We start from the raw sequence: 22,380 nt of genomic DNA on the forward strand, positions 1-22,380 counted from the left end.
ATGTACCTTGATAATAGAATATATTAAGAATGCTTAAAGATACTAAGATATACATTAACTTTATTAAGGTTAGTAAAAGCTTAACAGCACAAAGTTTCCCTTGCTATGTAAATAATTATCATACCTACATACAGATGACAAGTTATCACTCATACAGTAATGGAGTTCTATAATGCGTTTGTTTGGCCGCGGTATGATGTATATTAGCATACTTTCTGCTGAGATACCAGCGTCATTACCGTACGGTACAATCCCGGCATAGTTAATACCATCATTATATCAATACATGCACAATTGACTATGTTTAGTTAAGAAAATGAATTAACATTACGGAAGACTTACGAAATTGCTAATTTGTTATTTTTAAAAGTACCCTCACTTCTGGGGTTAATTATATAAATTAAATTTGAAAATGAAATTTATGAACGATGCGGGACTCGAAATCGACGATAAACCCACTGGGGCTTATCACTTTTAAAAAATAACTTATTGTTTAGATTTGCAAGAGCGACATCTTAAGTAAATTTCCTAATATGCAAATATTGGTGTTGAGCAGGTTATCAACTGTAAAGTAGATCCTGTAGATGAAGCCACAATCTGAGAGTTGAACAAGATATAGAAGATTTATCAACAATATGTCACTCGTACGGTTGGCTCAGTGAAAGAGCACTCGCACGGAACGCGAGACGTCGCGGGTTCGAGTCCCAAATCGTTCATAAATTTTGTATTCAAATTTAATTTGTGTACTTACCAAAGGTCTTGCTCATGTTCAAATACAAGTTCAAATATTTTTAATCAAAATAGGACCATGGAGGGCTGAACAAAATATACAGAGAACAATAGACGAAAGATGGTCCAAATTAGTAATGATCTGGAAATTAAAGGCCCTCCTCATTTTGCCGCTAAAGCCGGTCCGAAAATATATCGAAAATAATGACTAACAATATTAACAAAATACTTTTATGTAATCAATGAAATGAACACATGCTAATATATAAAATTTATAAAGAAACACGTAGATGTAAGGAAATATATCTTAATACATATAAATCCAGTGTCCTGTTCGTTTCCAGTGAACTCATCAACACTGAAGCTAATGAACGGATTTTAATGGGGATTACTTCATGGAGTGCAGTTTAGTTGAACTTAATAATAATTATATTGACACACTTTTGTACGCATTATCTTGCCCCAAATTAGGCATAGCCAGTGCTATGGGTTGCAAGACAACGATATATTTAATATAATATACTTTCTTAAACATACATAAATACATATAAACATCCATGACCCGGAAATAAACATCCACATTCATCATAAAAATGCTTGTATCTACCGGGATTCTGAACCTGAGGGATAGGAAAGTTTTTATTTCGATTCGGGACCCATTATAATTTTTATTTACAATATTTTCTATGGGAGAATATATTGACGAAAGGATTAACAGTTCTGCTGTGAAACAACTTCATTATAACAACAGAGAGTATATTTTACGAAATAATTCTTGATGTTATGAAATTTTATTGACAAATTCTTAAAAAAAACAGTATTTTATTTAGTTTGTATAAAACAATATCTGTCGGGTCAACTAGTTTATAAATGAAAAAAATTTAATGTAAGCAAAAGTTACCACCTAATTTAAAACGTGGCAAAAATATTATGTATTTTCATCATTTGCATTTTCCATTTTTCCATAAATTATTCTTTTTTAATCAGTACGTTTAAGAGATACAAGAAATGTATACAAACTACTATATAAAATGATTGCTAATTAAACAAAATATCAAAGAAAATTAAAGTATGTTAGTTTAGTTAAATATTTTTGGTTTTTTATAAAAAAAAAGTATTCATTATAATTAATTAACATTGTTTCTCTGTAAAAATATTATTATCTATTTATATAATGTTCTAAAAACTTAAAAAATTCAATGTATTCAACAAATGATTAACTCTATTCAACATGAATGTAACTTATATAAAAGCCTTTGAAAATGGTTTTTGTTTGAATAGAGATGGAGCTATTAGTCTCGAAATGTAAAAAGTATCCTAAGAATAACTTAGTGACATTTTTGCACGTACTCGAAGCTAACTTAATTAAGTTTAAGCGACACAATAAACTTACAGAGATAGCAAAAAGTAAATGTAATTTTAAACTACATAAGCTAATTTTACGGTTAGCCTTCACATAAAATAATCTCTGGTTATCGTGACCAAATTAAGCTTTCAACTGTACAGTGCTTAAATGTGCTTCCAACACGTGATTCGGAAAGCATTTAAGTTATTGGATTTTACGCTTTGCTAATTAAGTTACACGCACAACTTTAGATTATCTGTTTTGACTGAATTTTTATTTTTAGATAATTTATACGTCTAAATAGACTGTTTTTTATGTAAGGAACGCGACGAGCAGGACGTTCAGCTGATGGTAATTTATACGCCCTGCCCATTACAATGCAGCGCCGTTCAAGATTATTGAAAAACCCAAAAATTCTGAATGGCACTACAATTGCGCTCGTCATCTTGAGAGACTACATTTTCCCACTAATTTCACTAGCTACGGCGCCCTTCAGACCGAAACACTGTAACGCTTACACATTACTGCTTCACGGCAAAAATTGGCGCCGTTGTGCTACCAATAATCTAGCCGGCATCCTGTGCAAAGGAGCCTCCCACTGGTAAAAAATAATATGTGTCAGCTATGAACACGTTGAAATAGAATAGCGATCAACTGTTAGCCCCTTTTTTTAGCAAACACACGCACACTGAGACTTAGTGACATAGCGCGAGTGTAGCACGTAGCTATCATGAAAACTAAAGTAATAAACCTGGCCTGTTTTCATTGCTCGTCTAGCAGCAAGAGACTATCTTTAAACATTAAAACCGCAAAATTTAAGTTATTTTGTAATTAACCAGGTCACCCAACAGACGATGTTCTGTTAACAGAAAAATATATATGATGTAAGTATTCCGGAATAATTTAGTGTCAAAGTGTAATTTTGTTATATCTCAGAGGGTTTACGTTTGACAGCGTTTTTATTGAAAGCTCCCAGACGGCTTATTTTTTCCGACACATTCAACAAATGTCATTAATGTATACAAAATCTTAATAAATTATATACAATATCCATCCTAGAGAACCACGCTACTCATTGGTAAAAATGGTATTTAAATGTTTTTGAATTTATCGCGAACAGACACGGCGGAGGAATAGTTAAAATATGTTTATTAATAAAAAAGTTAATAGTTTGAATAAATTCTTTAATTCTATAAAATAAAACCAGATTGCTACAAGATGACTGATTAATTTTATGGTAATGTTGGTCTCAAGCCTTTTTTGTCTCTTCTATAAAGTACTTATTTTAACTCTCACATTGTTAGAGCTTTACTGACAAAATAATATGTCATATCATAAGGCGATTAAGAGCTGTCAAAGGAGGTTCGTTACTTCTTACTGGAGGTGCCCCCGAGGTGCCAACCAGACATATTATGTCTGCTCGCGGGGGGCGCGCAGAGATATCTTTTTCGTTAAATATACACAGAGTAAGACAAGCTACACGATATACCACAGGAAAGGTAATTTAACAGACTTTAAAAGATTTTTTTTTAATTTTAAAACTTTATCTGTGTAAAATACGACACGCCGTCAAAATGCGGTCAGCCGTAAAAATTATCTGTAGCAGTCGATTTAAAAATTCTTTTTTGTATTATCTATGATGTTTTAGTAACTATTCTATTACTAATTAGTAACTTTGAAGTATGTTTTAGTTATAAAAAATTACTACATTCATTAGTAATAATCGAAATGTACTCTGTAGGTAAATCTAAAAAAAAACATAAAAAATGCATGACAGCCCTACTTTATACGAAATTTGTACAAATTAAGCAGTTTCTATTGTTTATGTTATCTACAGAGCGCTAGCTTGTTTGAAAACAAAAGCGTCGACGTTCGTTTTTATAAACAAGCCCAAACACTTCAAAAGCATAGGCTAACACTAATGCCTAAACAATATTTAAAGATTTTTCACTAAGGGCAAGCTAGCGATACCTACCAAGTGTTCAACAGGCACAGGTCAAAATAGAAACATTTCTTTCATATATCATTTCTTATATCTCAGAAAGAATTTTCCAAGTCAAAGACATACAACTAGGTTTTATGATATTAAGGCAGGAGTACCCCACGGACCAGTTCTGGGTCCGGTACTGTTCACAATCTACACATGTGACCTGCCAGAAACACCTGATGTAGCAATAGCTAAGCTCGCCGACGACACCGCTACGCAACCATGCTTCACAAAACCTTAAGTGTGGACTAGATAAAATTGAAGACTGGTTCAAAAAATGGCGAATCAAAGATTGGGCATCGAAGTCAACCCAAGCATCGCTCTCCTACTAGGAGACTGCCACAGAATGAGTCTGTAACAGCTATGCACCTGGATCGAAGGCTTACTTAGAAAGTACACAAAAGAAACGAGAGCAACTCAACCATAAGTATCGGGGATCACAATGGTTGCTCGGAAGAAAGTCAATACTGAGTCGAGATAACAAACTACTTATATACAAGGTAGTTCTAACGCTAATCTGGACTTACGGTATCCAGCTCTTCCGATCAGCATGCATCTCCAACATTGCAATTAAACAGAGAGCCCAAAATGGCATCCTAAGAAATCTATATAATGCGCCATGATTCATAACTTCTCAATATGGCGTACGGCAAGTATTATTACGTTCCCGCCCACTTTTTTGTAAACTTTTGTATAGAGTGTTCGAATCTACCTACTCAAAACTATAGTTACCTGCATTAATCAAATCAAATCAAAATCAGTTTATTCACGTAGGTCACGGAAATGACACTTATGAATGTCAAAAAAAAATCTTATTGAATCTACTGCTACTTCGTAAAGGCCTAGTAAGGAGGTAGTAGTAGTAGGGAAGTAGGAAGAAACTCACTGCCACTCTTTTATATCAAGATTTACATCGATTTACAAATCATTTCAATTACAATATAATATGTAAAATGTAAAATGATGCAACAAACACACTCAAACGTCAAGTATTCGTGTTCATTCTATTATAACATCAAAGCGAAATACCACTTAGCTAACCTTTAAAACCAGAGTTCAATTGAGTGGTATCGTATTTCAAGTGATTTATATTGAATCACTCGGATAACCGTGCGAATTTCAAAATGATGCATATTGACTTGGTAAATGGCAAATCAATGAACTTCACGAAGAACTTAAATTTCAAATAGTTAAGAAAGAAATCAAATAATACTCTTACTCTCTTCTTAATCTTCTCACAAATTAGCAATTCATCCAAACAAATTGGCAGTGGTGTTACTTATTATAAACCATCCAAAGAGATTGAAACGGAATAGTATTGTCGTATAGGACTTGAAATAAAGGGAAGAAAGGTCAATGGGCCACTCTTCCCACAAGATTCTAGATATCCAATACATCTGCTCGTAGATTGGGAACTGATTGCAGATATTAATAAAAAAATATTACATTTCCGCCCGCTAACAAAACGGCACAAAGATGTAAGACTCACTGAGACCGATATATTTCACACCAGCTTCCTTCCCCGTTCCCGTGCCACTAGTGTCATTCCATCAGGACGCTTGCCATCGCAGCGGTACTAGTAATAGAAGTTATAATAATAAATTACTAATTGCTAATACGTAATCCGAGGCATTCGTTGGAGCATGAACACTTTATGGCGTGCGCAACGATCCCTTGCACATATATCTACATATTTTACACGTAATAGCTACAATTCCATATATATTATGTGTTTTAAGAGAATAATCAAGCAATAATTGCATTTAGTTTACTTTTGTTACATCAGAACTTAATAAATACGCTTCGTGCAAGTGTAATACCGTTATTGTAGACGTAGTACAGCCAACAGTTAGACTTACTTGGTATACTGCCGTTTTCACTAGTAGCATTTATCAAGTGAATGCATATTGAGTCCGTTGGTATCCGGGGATACCTATCGAGCGACGTTAAGCACCGCGGCATCAGGTGGTAAAATTTTTCGTAAATTGCAGTTTTCGTCAAGCTCGCTTAAATTTTATTACTTATGGTCAAAGCCATGCGCCGTGCTCGTGAACGGGCGCTACTTTTGGTGCCTGTATGATCCTATCACCACACATCCATATCGTCGGTATAATATCCTAATTTGTGTCGTGTCGTGCGAAGGTGGAATCCGGCGGTGGGAATCAGATCAAACAGCTCTTTGGAAAAGTCCTCGAGATAAATACAAAATTGTGGTAACACACAATGAAGAGATGTCTCTTCGCAACGCCAAGTGATCTAGTTCTATACAGAGCATTGGCCAATGCCAATTCTATTAGCTCTGCATTGCACGCGGTCAAATGGTTCGAGCTGATACTGGGGTGAGCCAGACCAAAAATGATAGCAATACTCCATATATGACGGGCGCTTGCTTTATAGATCGCTAGAATGTGGGTTTGAAGTACGAGTATTGCTGTGCTCTATTTATGACGCCTGATTTGTTCGAAGCCCATTTGGCCTTACCTTTTAAATGATCGCGGAATTAACAATCGCTCATGAATTTGACACTCAGTCTTCCGACACAAGGCAATGCATACCGAAGAGCAGTGATACAAAAAGTAGTTTTTTTGTGGTTTACTACATACTTACTTACTTCTACTTCAAATTTCCGATATTTGTTCGAAATAAAAGACACAGATTCGGTATTATTCTTATTATTAAATTAGGGCACTTTATATATGTAACGTTTGTACTGGTTAGTCGTAAATCTATAATGATGGTGTAGTTCATTGATATTATTAATTATTAATGTATTTATAAACTAAGTATGCCTTTGAGAGGATAATTCTAAAAAGGTATAATTTGTTTAAGAGCTTGTTTAACATGATAAACCTAGGTACATTGTTTACTTTACAGTAAAGCCTTACAATCTAAGCTAAATAGGCCATGCATAAATCAAGCTTTAACGTGCTATCGCTGTTAAGCCATAAACAACTTAAGCAGTAAAATAAAGTTGAAGTACAATGTTCTTGAATAAAGTTTTCACTTTTTGATAGACCTTTATTGCTAAGTATTTATCTATCTAATATAAGTTATAGAGATTTATCAGAGGATATCGCCAAGTTAGGGATACCTACTGGGTTTTTAAATCTCTAGCGTTCTCGTCTCTCTAGCCAATCGTGTGGTCATCCGGAAGACAAAAACAAATTTGCTTCGAAGAGACTAGGGATAGAGAAAGTCTACTTCAAGCCAGCCCACATTAAAGCACCTACAAAGTCTCATAATATGAAGTATTATTCTCATCTTTCTTACATGCCAGTATCAATCAGTTCGAACTATTTGACGTATGCAACGCACAGCAGTTCAAATTGTTGGGTCACACTTAATTTTGTGAGAGTTGAAATTCAAATATTTGTACTGTAAATAATAATAATGACACACTTTTGACACAAATTATCTTGCCCCAAATCAGACATATATAGCCTGTGTTTTGGGTTACAAGACAACGATATATTTAATACAAATACTTACTTAAACATACATAAACACATATAAACATGACTCGGAAACAACAATCATCCATATTCATCATATAAATGCTTGCACCTACCGGGATTTGAACATCTAGCTTAGTAGGTAGGATCGCTCACCACTCGGCTATACAGGTCATCAAAAATAGAATTCAAAATCACTTATTGAACGTCAAAAATACCACCCATTCAAAAAAGACTGCCTCAAGGGGCTGTTTTTTATAAAAATATGGATTCCAATGTAATATCGTACAATAAACATTTATACACGTAATTAAAGGTGTCCGCTTTAGTCCCAGTCTGTCATTAAAATCATTTATGTTTACCAAACAAACGGTTTTTAACGATTCTTTGAAAGTTCGTAACAGATTTTTTTTGTACATTATTTGGGATCATATTGTAAAAGCATATACATCGCCCAATAAAAAACTTACTAACTCGACTTAACCGAGTAGTAGGCATAGCAAGATTATGTTTGTTCCTCGTGTTAACATTATGATTGTAACAGTTTCTAGCAAATTCCTTAATGCGCTTATGAACATTATCAAGAATATATTGAGATGCAACAGTCAAAATGTTTATTACTCTAAATTTTTCTCTTAATGATTCTTTAGGACCTAGGTTATAAATAGCTCGAATAGCCCTCTTTTGCAGCACTAAGATGGTATTAATGAATAAAATCTATTTCCATTATTATCTTATGTATAAAAATCTCGTGTCACAATGTTAGATACCTTACTCCTCCGAAACGGCATTACTGATTTTTACCAAATTTTATATGCATATGCAGTAGATCTGAGAATCGGCTACTATCTATTTTTTATCCCCCTAAATGTTAAGGACGGCCCACACCAAAAAAATTTTTTTTTATTTTTTTGGACGTATTTTTTTGTTTTTTTATTTTTTTATGATATAACATTAAAAAATTCATACAACCCTAAATTTTCAACCCTCTACGATCAACCCCTATTTTTGTATCGCGATATTTATATTATTCTGTTCCATCCACAAATCCACTAAGGTTGCAAGATGGCAATGGATCAATACTTACAATAATTGTAGTACGATAAATTTGGTAGGTCTGAGAATCGGTTGCATCTACTTTTTACACGCCAAATTTTTTTTTATTACTTTATATGGAAATACAACGTAGGCTGGTGTACACAATTTAATTTGTAATTGGAAATAATTGCGTTGATTTGTCAATAATTAATGTCAGATTCTGATTAGATCGTGGTAGGTTAATTATTATACCTTCTCTAATCTAACTAGTAATGGTTTTACGACAGGACTCCTCGTAAGCTAGCATGGCATACATCATTGCATTCCAACTGCTTTTATTGTTCATTACGCGAATTTCATTACAAAATTTTATTATTATTAAGTCGTGGTGGGTAAATATCTCCAGATCTCGTAACAATTTAAACAAAGAGCGTTGAGTTTCTTGCGCCCGTTCTTCTCAGGTCTTTTTTTTATGAAAATAAAGGACGAGATGAGCTGGACGTTCAGCTGATACAGTACCGCTCAGGATTCTTGAAAAACCCAAAAATTCTGAACAACACCACAATTGCGCTCGTCACCTTGAGACATAAGATGTTAAGTCTCATTTACCCAGTAATTCCACTAGCTACGGCGCCCTTCAGACCGATGCACAGTATTGTTTACGCATTACTGCTTCACGCCATAAATAGGCGCCGTTGTGGTACCCATAATCTAGCCGGCTTCCTGTGCAAAGGAGCCTCCCACAGGTGAGGCATATGTACTATTTCGGATGAAGGGGTAGTTTTTGACGTAAGTGATTTTAAATCCTATTTTCAATAGTAATATTTGAATTTGAATATCTTTAAAATGAAATTTATTAAGTAATAATTTAATTTGATACAAATTTCGAAACTCAATATGCCTGAAATCTGAAACTTAAAAACTTATTGGCTTATTTCTGTATGATGGAGTGATTGATGCTCGTGGAAGAATTTTGTATGTTGATAATCATGTGGAGGAATTCGAGTTACGTTCTATAATTATTGTAATTCTAATAATAAATCGGTTACAGATATATTACTTGGCAGTTTGCATAAACTCCAAAATGCAGTAAAACATATAAATGACGTATATATTTTTTTTAAAAACGCAAAAAAAAGAATGCTGGGACAGTTTCTTGCGCCGCTTCTTCTCTCTCAGAGCGCCCGAAGCGGTAGTAGTATCTAGTATATTAGAAATGACATCAAAAATAATTCTAAAGGAATCAATTTTGAGAAAATAAATGACTTTTATGCCTTTCTACTGTTTTTTATTATTTGACGTTCAATAAGACGGTTTTGCAAGATAATTTTAGCATCGGTCTCAGGTTATTCAAGTATCTAACAGAATGAAAGTGCAAATGCATGTGCCTCTCAAACAGGATCACAAACAACATTCCCAAACCATCTCTCACTTGTGGATTATCACGAGTGTAACCAATCCCTGGAATGATACGTTGCCACAGTAACGGGGTGGCTCTAAAATGGATCAAGGGTCCATTAGTTAACGATGTAGCCGTTGAACTAGCAAGCTGGGGTCAATGACTCAGGTAGCGGGCTACTTTTGTCACTACCCTTCAGCCAAATAAGTGACACCTACACTATCACACAGATTGACCCTTCGACTCGTCAGCTTCAACATACATGACCTGATACATGAAAGCACAAAGTGCAGAGACTGTCTGACCCAATACGAAACGATCGCTCATGTAATCCTGTAATATATAGGAGTGACGAACAAATGAAAATCGTCTAAAATAATATGACGTCGACCCCATAAGACTGTGAACATTCCAGGAAGGTACTGAACTTCTGGATATAGATGGACTGGATTGGAGTAACCCGTCAAACCTACAAGCAAAACGGACCCATTTATGGAGTCCATACTATACCATAGTCGGTTTATGAGAAAGCTCATAAAAGCTATTTATTTTCTGAAAAAATCCTTTGGTATTCTTTTTGATGTCATATACAAGCAAAGACAAAGTTAAATAAACTTTATGCGCATTTGAATCGCCACTACAAATATTTCTTATCAATTACTTAATTTACCATATTATGTTCGTAAAAAGTTGAGCCACTCTTTTCAATCAAGTAGAGTATTTTACAATGTCTGTAATATACATAACAGATTAGTTTGTAAGGTGTTGCATCCAATATATGAGTCGTGTTTCAATAATATAAGAAAATTTATTGAAGTAGGCGTTACTTTGCGGAAATCCATTATTATCCAAATGATTTGAGTTTTCTCTAGTGTTAATAACGCCAAAATTTGTCTTTAAACAATTCGAGACGTGTTTCGCCTCTACTCGAGGCGCCAAAAGAAAACTCAAGTCATTTGGAAAAGTAATATAAATTATTTCATAAAAAGTAATAAAGAATTTACTACATTAATATAAATCGTCGTACATTGGAAGCATCAACCTTTAGAGCACTTTCTATAAATCAAGATTTTTTAAAATCACTTTGTGTTGAGCTCATAAATTGCAACATGCACATAAATTTACAAATTCGAATTTTTTTCAAACGATTAGTTAAGGAAATATTACTTAGCCGCGTACATATTAGCGCGAACATCACCTATCGATAAACATTATATTCAATAAGTTAGCTAATAGTTTTCGCTTGACTTCATCTTTCTTTGTTGATGTAGTCAATGATCCGTCAGCGAGATTGTGAATAAATAGATTAAGGCTGCCTCCACACTGGTTGACTTATGAAATAAAATAAAACAACTAAATATTAAAAAATAATGTTTTAAGTTCAAATTGCTTTTGGTAGATTTATGCAAAATTCAATAAATCTTTATAACAAAATGTTTTTTCTTTTAAAATGAATATAATTTTTTTTTTGTTTTATGTTAGTTATCAGCGTCGGAGCGTGGGGATCACGTTTTGGTAGGTGATCGCCTGACCCTTAATAGATCTATGTTGGTTACTGACTTCAGAAACAGTAGCAGGTTTCACGTGTATTTGTTGTATGTTAGTTATTTCATATCTCCGCCTCTCATATCTCTCTTATGAATGGATTTAAAAAAAATCTTGAAGCTTAAGTTTAGCATTTTTTTGTTAGGCAGATCATGAAGATCATAAATGGTCACCAATACTTTTTAAAGTCATACCTAATAACCACTAACTCCAAAATGATGTAGAGAAAATTTCATTTTGGCTATAACTTTTAATTGTTTGGTTCATAATATAATATATTCAGTTAATCCAATTTAATAACTTCTATAAAACATATGCATAAACTGACAATATTTGTAAGTCTGTTCTGTAAGTATCTTCATTTATATTTACTATACATTTCATTGTAAAATTATATAAATTTTTATAATTCTAATACTCTTGGTGTAACATTGTAATAATAAAACATAATAATACTAATACATAAATTAACAATGTTTGTAAGTCGGTTCTGTAACTGTATCATCATTTTACTATACATTTCATTGTAAAATAATATCAATTTGATATTCAAAATACTCTTGGTGTAACATTGCATATCATTATATAGCAACATAATCTATAAATTTTATAATGTTATTGTTAATTTGATTAGTTGTAATAATTTGCGCTAATAATTTCTGTTCAATTAATTCATGTGAGACTGGCGTTAACAGGATACAGTTTTTTTGAATAAAACCACTAATATATTAATTTCAAACACATTAATATAACTTGAAAACGCAATATAATATATACATATATTTTTCGTTGGATTTAGATACATAACATTAGTTATAATTAATATAAGTATTATTGTTTAGTTAGTTAGTTTAGTTATAATTGATCTAAGTATTATTGTAACATACCTACTTATTAATTATTATTTATTTGTTCTGTACTTTTTAATCTTGATAAATTCTAGCTGGTAATGGCAGATACTAGTGATAGCAGTGAAGTTGATTTTTTGTCCTTGAATTCCTCAAGCAGCCAAAGCTCCGCTGATGAAAGCTACTACAGCATCTCACCTACCTTCTCCCTTCGTAGTGAACTTGAGAAAGCTTTTATAGATTGTGTTAATAATTTCAATGTTTTACATATAAATGCTCAGAGTGTGCCTTCTAGCTACACTGATATGCTTGCTTCATTTGATAGTAATAATATTCATGCGATTCTAGTGTCTGAGAGCTGGCTCAAACTTTGTCTTCCTTCCACTTCCTACTCCTTACCGGGTTTTCAGCTTGTCCGCAATGACCGAACCGGCCGAGTCGGCGGCGGTGTTGCAATATATATTCGTGAACGATTCTCATATTCTATAATAAGTGTATCTCCTCAGCCACCCCCCGGTGACTCTGCGGAACATCTTGTACTTGAAGTTAGCATATCACACTCCAAAGTACTATTGGGTGTGTTTTACAGTCCTTCGTTAGGCGTTGATTATTTTAGTGCATTTGAATTCATTCTTGACTGTCTTACTCCATTATACGAGCATGTGATCATAATGGGAGATTTCAATACCTGCATGTGCAAAGTTAATCATCGCAGCAGAAAGCTCCAATCAATAATTGATTCCTTCAACTTGCAGTTACTTCCTTTAATGCCTACTCATAACCTACCTAATTGTGAATCATCGTTACTTGATCTAATAATTGTATCAAAAAATAACCTTGTACATAAGCATGGTCAGTTCACCTCAGTGCCTTTTTCATATCACGATCTGGTATTCTTGTCATATAAAGTTCGCTTACCTAAATTAAAACCTCAAACAGTCTGGCTACGTAACTTCAACAATCTTAACATGGATCGTCTCAACTATGATGCTAGCAATATCGATTGGACTGTAGTATATAATACTGACTCAATTGATACCAAAATCAGTTTTTTCAACTCTCTAATTTTACAGCTTTATGAAATGCATGCGCCTCTTAGACCTGTTAAAAAGAAACATCTCCCCGCTCCTTGGCTCACAGATGAAATTAGGACATTAATAAATGCAAAAACTCGGGCATTAACAAAGTACAAAATTAGCAATTCTAGTTCCGATCGAGTTAAATATAAAAGTATCCGAAACCGATGCAACAGAATATGTAGGGATGCTCAACAACGTCACATATTTAAATCAGTCGATAATCCCGATCCTGCTAAAGTTTGGAAATTTTTAAGATCACTTGGTGTTGGGAAACAGCAACAAACAGTTCTTCCTGCTTCACTTAACGTCGATTCTCTTAATAGGCACTTTTCAAGGTCTCCTGTTCTTCTTGATCACAATACAAAGCAAACTACTCTAAATACTCTCTCTAATTTCATGAAACAAGCTCCTGAACCTTTCTCTTTCGTACCTTTTACTGAAAGTGATGTCAGGAATAACTTACTATCTATTTCCTCAAGAGCCATAGGAAGCGACTGTGTAGGCCGAAACATGATTATTCCAATTATTGACATTCTTCTTCCTATAATAACCCACATCCTTAATTTTTCGATTAAATCTAATACTTTCCCAGAAACATGGAAAGAAGCTCACTTAATTCCTTTACCAAAAATTTCAAACCCTCTGACTTTTCGCGACTATCGCCCAATATCTATACTCCCTTTCCTTTCTAAATTACTGGAACGGTTAGTTTATAAACAACTTAGTTATTTCCTTAATAAATACTGTCTTCTAAGCCCCGTGCAGTCAGGTTTTCGTCCTGGACACAGCACAGAGACCGCTTTGGTCAAAGTTGCGGACGATATTCGTCTCGCTATGGATAACCAACAGCTTACTATCTTAACCTTACTTGATTTTAGTAACGCATTTGGTTCTGTCGATTTCGACATCTTAGTGAAATCATTATCTTCTTTAAATTTATCAGCAGATGCCGAGAGTTGGTTCCATAGCTATTTGATAGGGCGACGACAGCGTATTAAAGTTGCGGATATACAATCATCCTGGGTTCAGGTTTCTGCCGGTGTTCCACAGGGAGGTGTCCTTTCTCCCTTGCTTTTTTCAATATTTATAAACTCTATCACTAGCAATCTAAATTCTTCTTTCCACTTATATGCTGATGATGTTCAAATTTATAGGCACTCCACGTTATCTGATTTACAATCTACAGTTCATAGTCTTAATAAGGATCTCGCTACCATATGCGAGTGGTGTAAAAATTATGGTGTAGTGATAAATCCAGGAAAAACGCAGGCAATTATCATAGGCAGGCAACATCTGATCTCTAAAATTGACTGGGATGTACTGCCTAGACCTCGTATCAATGATGTTTTAATCCCTTTTAGTAGTAATGTCAAAAATCTAGGCTTACATATAGATTCAAATTTTTCTTGGCAGACGCAACTGAATGAATTAAGTAAAAAAGTTTTCTCCGCACATGGATCCCTGCGCCGGTTACGTAATCTTCTCCCAGTACCTAGTAAAATATGTCTTGCGCAGACTTGCCTGCTCTCCATTCTTGATTATGCAGACATTTGCTATCCCGACCTTACCGAGGCTCAGCTGGATAAACTCGAACGCCTACAAAATTTATGTATTCGCTTCATTTTTAACCTACGTAAATACGATCATGTCTCCTCCTACCGAAAAAAACTCAACTGGCTTCCTATACGTCTACGTCGCAATTCCCACATTCTACACCTTCTTTACTCCATAATTTTTCACCAAAACACTCCTCTTTACCTTAAAGACAGATTTGTGCTACTAGGGTCTCAGCATGAGCTTTCGTTGCGCTCTGCTGCGAAACAAATACTAAATGTTCCTTTCCATAAATCTGATAGCTATCACTCTTCTTTCACCATTAATGCCATCACTCTTTGGAATCAACTGCCGCTTACTATCCGACAAGCACAATCATTAGCATCCTTTAAAAATCAACTAAAAAAACATTATCTGTCCTCTATTTGATAGAATCTATCTGTATGTATATTTTAGTATAGTATATATTATGCGTGTCTATATTTTTTGACACTTCTTACCGTTTTAATGTACTGCCGTTCTCTTTTATTGTATTACAAATGGTTGCCTGGAAGAGATCACTATATAGTGATAAGGCCGCCATTTGCACCATATCATGTAATTATGTATGTTAGTAATTAAGTTATATTTTGTTAATGTGGTGTCAAAAAAGTGTAATAAATAAATAAAATAAAACTTCTGTTACCTATAGGTAAACATGCATTTTTTACGATCTAATACAATCTTAATAAACACTTTGTGCAATGCACTTCATTAATATTGTCGTTAACAACCCATTCTATAATTATGATTGGATTTCAACCTACGAAGAAAAAACTACGTGAAATGGCGGGAAATGTTCGAAGTACCTAAGATAATAAAAGCTTTTCAAATTTGAATTAAAAAAAATCAAAACTAAAATTTTTTAGGATGTAATAAGTAATAATTTTTATGAAAAAACATACATCATATTTTGAAGTCGGTACTTTTTTTAATTTAATGGTTAAATACTTACACAAAACTACACAAATATCTTTTTTTATAATATTTATTTAAAATACAATGTAGTTTATAGCTTAAAATATTAAAACACACACTTAAACTTTAAGAAGCGTAGGTATCTGTGTGTTAAGCCACTTAAAATTAAATTACGTAATATTTAAAACATAGGTTCTCAACGTGGGCGATAACGCCCCCTTGTGGGCGTTTGAGACTTTCGGGGGTAGAAGACCCAGAGAAAATTATGGGGCATTGAGATGGCGCAGATGGGGCGTGGGTAGATTAAAAAAATATAGTCTAAAAAAGCAAAAAAATACTCTAGAAAAAACATATTCTCAAAGTGGGCGGTGAGCAAAATAAGGTTGAGAAACTATCATTTAAAACAAAGTACTTAGTATAGAAATCAATAAAAAGAAAATAAAAAATAATTATCGACTAAATGTTAACAATTACAAATTATTGGTCAGATACTTAGCTAACCGCAGAAAAAGTTATATTAATGAAGGAATTTGAAAATAGTATTTTTTTGAACGATGACCTACATTTATTTTTATTAATATATAATATATGAATCTTTATCTAGATCTCTAGTTTACCTAACCATAAGAATGCGTGTAATGTGAACGTTTCCTTACTTTTTCTACACAATATGGCATGTGCGGAGAGTTCAATGCGCACGCGCTTCATATTATCCGATAATGACGTAGCAATAACCGCTGTTATTAAAACTGTTCATATAAGTACGTTACACATTTCTATGTTACAGTTCTTATTGTTCTTTAAATGTTTTATAAAAAATGGCTCTGTGGTAAATCCTACTCCACTGCTGAATATCTAAATGATCAGACAGCCGGGGACTAGATTGTGATTATTTTATGGCGATAGAAATGACTGTACAATATTGTATATTTTTATTGAAAAGAGCGCAAAAAAAGAATGCTGGCAGAGTTTCTTGCGCCGGTTCTTCTCTCTCAGAGCGCCATTTGTTTCCGAAGAGGTAGTACTATCTAGCAGTTATTAGAAATGGCATCAAAAAGAATTCTGAAGGAATCAATTTTGAGAAAATAAATGCCTTTTATGCCTTTTTATTTATAATGTAACGTAACACTTAGAAACACTATTTAGGCCACCAACTAGATAATATGTGTAGTTCGTTGTAGTCAAAGTATGAATAATTATGTTTTTGACGTTCAACTAAAAAATAATCTTCAATTCATCATATTATCTTTGATAAGCCAGTTATTCTGTTAAGTGCCGCTGAAAAACAAAAAACCCATCCTTACGAGATATCCTAATCCTTATAGGTAATTTTTTCTCTCCGGTTTCTGTTTTTCAGTACATTTAAAATTTAAACAAAAATCTAAATCTAAAGAGATTTAGTAAAGATTCGTGTAGGTCACAGAGATGACACTTATGAATGTGAAAAAAAAAAATCTTATTGAGTCTACCGCTACTTGGTAAAGGGTTGAGCTAATGAGAAGAAGTAGCAAGAAACTCATGGCCACTCTTTTAAATCAAGATCTACATACATTTTCATCGTTTTCCAAATCATGTCAACTACAATTTAATATTTAAAGTGATGCAACAAACATACTCAATAAAATTGTACGATCTTAAGAAAATATATAACAAAATATCTAATAGCACTATAAATATTTTCCGATATAATTAAGGATCCAAGTTATAAGTGAACTTAAAAAAATATGCCATAATAATTATTAAGATAATTTGTTTTTATTTAATAAAAAAAAACTGTTTTACTAGAACGTGACATTGTTTTTTTTTTTGTAAATATTATATTACACCTTTAGACTTTACTCTTAGAATTATTTTTAAATTCAGATTAATTATTTATCAATGATAAGCTTAAGATCAATAGTATACACTATTTATAAATGAATTAATAAAAACGAGGGTAGATGTAAGTTGTTGACGGAGTTGTTAATTTTATGCCTCAGCAACCACACTAGGTACAGACCCCCATAACATATCGTTGGAGAGGTCTTGATGAGAAAAGCTTAAAATCCTTAGGTTTCTGTGTGTTCGTGATCAAAAGCTATTCAAGTTCAATAATTTCCCATAGAGTTACATTGAAAATGAGGTTTGTTGGAAATTCAAAATGGCAGAGAACTATTATTGCCACCGATAAAAGTTAATCAATAACAATATTTCCAAGGTTGGCTTCATTTACGCTCACACCTTCGTGTTTTCCCCAGACTCATACATGGACTTGTTACACTAAATATTATTACTTTTAATTGTTAGGTTTTCCTGATGTTAAGTGATCACCGCCGTTTTTATTCATTTGCAACATCTGAGGAATCACAGGAGCGTTCCCGGCTCTTAAGAAGGTACTCATGTCGTATCGTCCCGGAAACACCGCACAAGGAAGCTCATTCCACAGCGTTGTAGTACGTGGAAGAAAGCTCCTTGAAAACCGGACTGTAGAGGATAACCAGATGATGGGGATGATATCCTGATTAATGGCGTGTTGTCGTACGAAGGTGGAATTAAAAAAAACCTAAATAAGCACTTCGGAACACACCCCGTGATAAATGCGGTAGAAAATCAGAAATAAAATTAGAAAAAGTGTGAATTTGAATTTTAATATACAACCAAAAACCTTAAAATATCGGTTAAAGGTAGAAAAAATAAGATGAAACACCATCTTTGTACTATATTTATGTTACTTCTCAATATATTTTTGATAACGTAAAGTAATTACATAGGAAAATCGTCGAATTTTATAGAAACTGTGATAAACATATTGTTGAAACCAGAAACAAACATAACCTTTTTCTAGGTACAGTTAGTAATTCCTTTGTAAGGCGATGTACCTAATTATACTTTTACAACACGATCTCAGACAAGGTACAAACCAATTAATGTGTAATAGAATATAAGAGAATTGTCAAAACACAAAAGACTTTCTTAATCTTTCAGCCTATTAAATTAATAAATTTTATTGTTCTGAAATTATATATTAAAAAAAGCCCGCTGTGTTTCTTGCACCCATTCTTCTCAGGTCTAAGGCATATATATATTTGGATGGGTGGTAGATTTTGATGGTTAATAAGTGATTTAAAATCCTACTTTAAACATATATATTTCAAATTGAATTGCTAATCATATTTTTATATTTCCAGGCGTTGGTTTTATTATGTTGTAACAGAGTATAAATATAGCCAGGTGCATATCTATTACCATTACCTAAATATAAATTATAAAACTGGACATAAAAGCCTTACACAAAGGTATAATTTATTTTACCCTCATTTATCGAACGGATCGTTCAGTTGTTAGAAGAATTAATGTTCAGAAGTAAGATATAATTTGTGTCGAGCGTAATGCAACCAATCGATTTACTTCACCGCGTAAGCTTCAATGATTTAGTATACTTTAGCCGAAGTGAACCACGCCGCATTTCAACCGGAAAAATAATTGGACTGTATCTGAACTAAATAAGAATTTCGTGTGAAGCCATGTTAATTTTTTCTAATTTTGTAGATAATATAACGCCATAATGCACAAAAAAGCGGTCTCCATGTTACAGCGTCTACGTGTAAGCAGTAACAGCATCCTAAAGATGATTGCTGTAAGAGCTGACTGTTCCTTCCATAAATACTGGATACTGTTAGTATCCAGTATTTATGGATTTATGATAGCTCTAGGGTTATAAATATAATTCACTAAAAATACTAACATAGTTCATAAGAAATTAAAAAGAATTGTTACTAAGATTTACTAATATATGTATATGGAGATCGCTCTGAATTAAATAAACTTATCCTTTTCAATATATGGAATTTATTTCCTTGAGCAAAATCGAGGCTAAGTCAGTTAAAGCCTAACCCCCTTATTCATAATAGTTCGCTAACTTTAAACAGCCGCTTAGAAGTGTTTTTTCTCATTCTGACTTAGGTCAATAGAAGAAGACAGAGTGAGATTTAGCAATGCTTTAAGTTAGCAGAATATTATGAATAAGGGGGTAAGAATACACAAGTTTGTGCATTCACGGCTAAAAAGTCCCCCTCTGTCGTATTCCCTCGATTCGAGACCTATCCTCTAACTGCCGCAGCTTGTATTGGCAGCATACATATTCTTCATTCGTATACTAGATTGATTTTAATAAGTGACCACCTGATGGATGGTTAGTGATTACCGGTCACCGCTACCCACCAAACCGCCACCCTTGCAACACAAGAGCACTTCGTGCCATTTCGGTGAGTAAACGTATTTTTTGTGATTGTAAGCATGTCGTTTTGACAATGAAAACCGCGCATGGCAAGTTCCATGCATTTATAAGAGTAATATAAAATTTAAGGGTGATATAAACCCTGGTAGTTTAGGTGGGGATTGGAAGATCTTAGTGACGTCAATCACCAATCAGAAGTACCGTCAGCATTCTGAGATAGGTAAAACCGGTAACTTACGTAAAACTTAGCTAAGTGTAAGCTTAGCATAATCTTTGTTTTTGTTTTAACTGCCATTTGACAGGTGTAATAATTATGAGCTTAAGCTCAGACAATTCAAAGGTCAAGTTTACGAGCAAAGTATAAGCACGATCTATAGATCTCGGCCTAAGCTTGATCCAACTGTCCGTAAGTCGTATCTGTTCGGGAATACAGAAGCTGGCCGTTGATGCCTCAAAATGGCTGTGTGAGACAAAAAGTTGCTTGCCCAACTCGTGTTTATTAAGTGCAAGATATCGACTTGATACTCTTGTAATATTTCAATGGGTAGGACAGTGGATGGACGGACCCGAGCGTACAACTTTTAAAATTTTTTTATGGAATAGAGGACAAAAGAGCGTACGGGTCACCTAATGTTGATTGATCACCGCTGTCTACATTGTCTTGCAACACCAGAGGAGTCACAAGAGATGAAACTGTAGCTACATCGGTACGTCGCTCCAAAAATTCCCACCTCATTTGTCTCCAATAATATGTCATCACGAATGGCGCCAAAGGTTGCCACACCTACGCGGAAATATCGCAATTTTACCCTGTTTTCCGGGATGAAAGGGGCACTTTTCGGCCCTCGGATATGTTGACGAATGAGCCCTTCAATACGAAGAATGCAAATTTTCTCGCGGCAAACAAACTTTCCGTTACAGTTGTGGTAAAAAATCCTATACGCAACACGGGAGGGAAAAAGGCCATCTCAAACCGCGTTTTTGCCACCGGGTGGCATTTTGCATTTTTTCTCAGTGGCTAAAAACTAACTCGCTAATGATTACAGATACGCAATTACCAAATCTGTGCCGCAGTACATGAAAGGTATTCAAGATTTACAAACCTTGACGCCCAAAGCACTTTTTACAATCTGAACATCTTTTTATGCTTGAAATGGTTGCGCTGAGTCGGAAACAAAAAAGTAAATGCATCAGCGGGTGTCTTAGGCCCATTTTAATTGCATTAACATCGTATCTTCACTAATGCTTAAATAAAAAGAAAATAAAAGAAACGGGGACCCGTTATGAACGAAGTTACTTATTATCTTCAACTCCGAATTTAATTTGATTGGAATATTTGATCGTTGGTATATATTTTTACCTTTGATATACATCAGGCTATACGGGGCTTACTTCATCTTATGTCGCACCTACTACTATAACAGTGATAACAGTTGAGAACTCTCTAAATACTCTCGAAATTGTTGACGAGTACGTAATATACTACCGTGGACAAACAATCCAGTTAGGCAGGTCTGATTTTCCGAAAGAGGTCGCTCGTCGAATCCACCTCGGATGGGCAGCGTTCGGGGAGCTCCGCAAAATCTTCTCCTCCCAAATACCACTGTATCTAAAGACAAAGGTTTCTAATCAGTGTGTGTTGCCAGCGACTAAACTAAAAAATATGGTTTCTTTCTCGATTATTTCCATCTTCAAAACTTTACCAATCATTAAAAGGCCATTATCTGGGGCGGACTGTCCTCATCTTCCAGGCTATCGATGTTGGTTTTGTATACAAGGTCTCTGTTGGTCTAAGACTTAGTATCGCTCCAGAATTCGCCAAGTCAACATCTCCTGAGGATGCTTTGTGCAGAGGATATTCACGTGTCAAAATGGTTATACATTTGGATAAGGAGAAAAGACTGTACTGTTTGTCACTTTGAGACATACCGCCAGTATCAAATACTATCTTTGACTGTCAAGATGAAATCTAGATACCGCAGCCGTAGTCGTTAAGTGCGACAACTTATACTACGCCCAAGTAGGCGAAATCGAGCCAGTCTTGAACAATGTGTTGTAATGTGGATAAGATGTTAAGTCTCTTTAGCCCTGCTTGGTGTTAGAAAAATGCATCGTTGTGGTACCTACCCACCATTTAGTATCGGATAAGGTTTCATGCTGTGATGGAATTCCTTACTATATACAACTTACTTCTTACCCAAACAATTTTGGGTTTCCTGGTTGATATATTA

General features: G+C 34.2%; 1 protein-coding gene across 1 annotated transcript in view; it reads right to left on the reverse strand.

Annotated features, from left to right (window-relative positions):
• Positions 1 to 1,332: 1,332 nt before the first annotated feature.
• The window catches only part of LOC126972605 (lariat debranching enzyme), a 57,891-nt gene continuing 36,843 nt past the window's right edge, over positions 1,333 to 22,380 (reverse strand). Inside the window, exons 6-7 of the mRNA XM_050819459.1 lie at positions 4,589 to 4,608; positions 1,333 to 1,349 (exon numbers count right to left, since the gene is read on the reverse strand). Of these exons, the coding sequence (XP_050675416.1) occupies positions 1,333 to 1,349; positions 4,589 to 4,608 (37 nt within the window). The remainder of the gene's footprint in view (positions 1,350 to 4,588; positions 4,609 to 22,380) is intronic.

This window comes from Leptidea sinapis, chromosome 26 (genome assembly GCF_905404315.1).
Source record: "Leptidea sinapis chromosome 26, ilLepSina1.1, whole genome shotgun sequence".
Lineage (NCBI taxonomy): Eukaryota > Metazoa > Arthropoda > Insecta > Lepidoptera > Pieridae > Leptidea > Leptidea sinapis.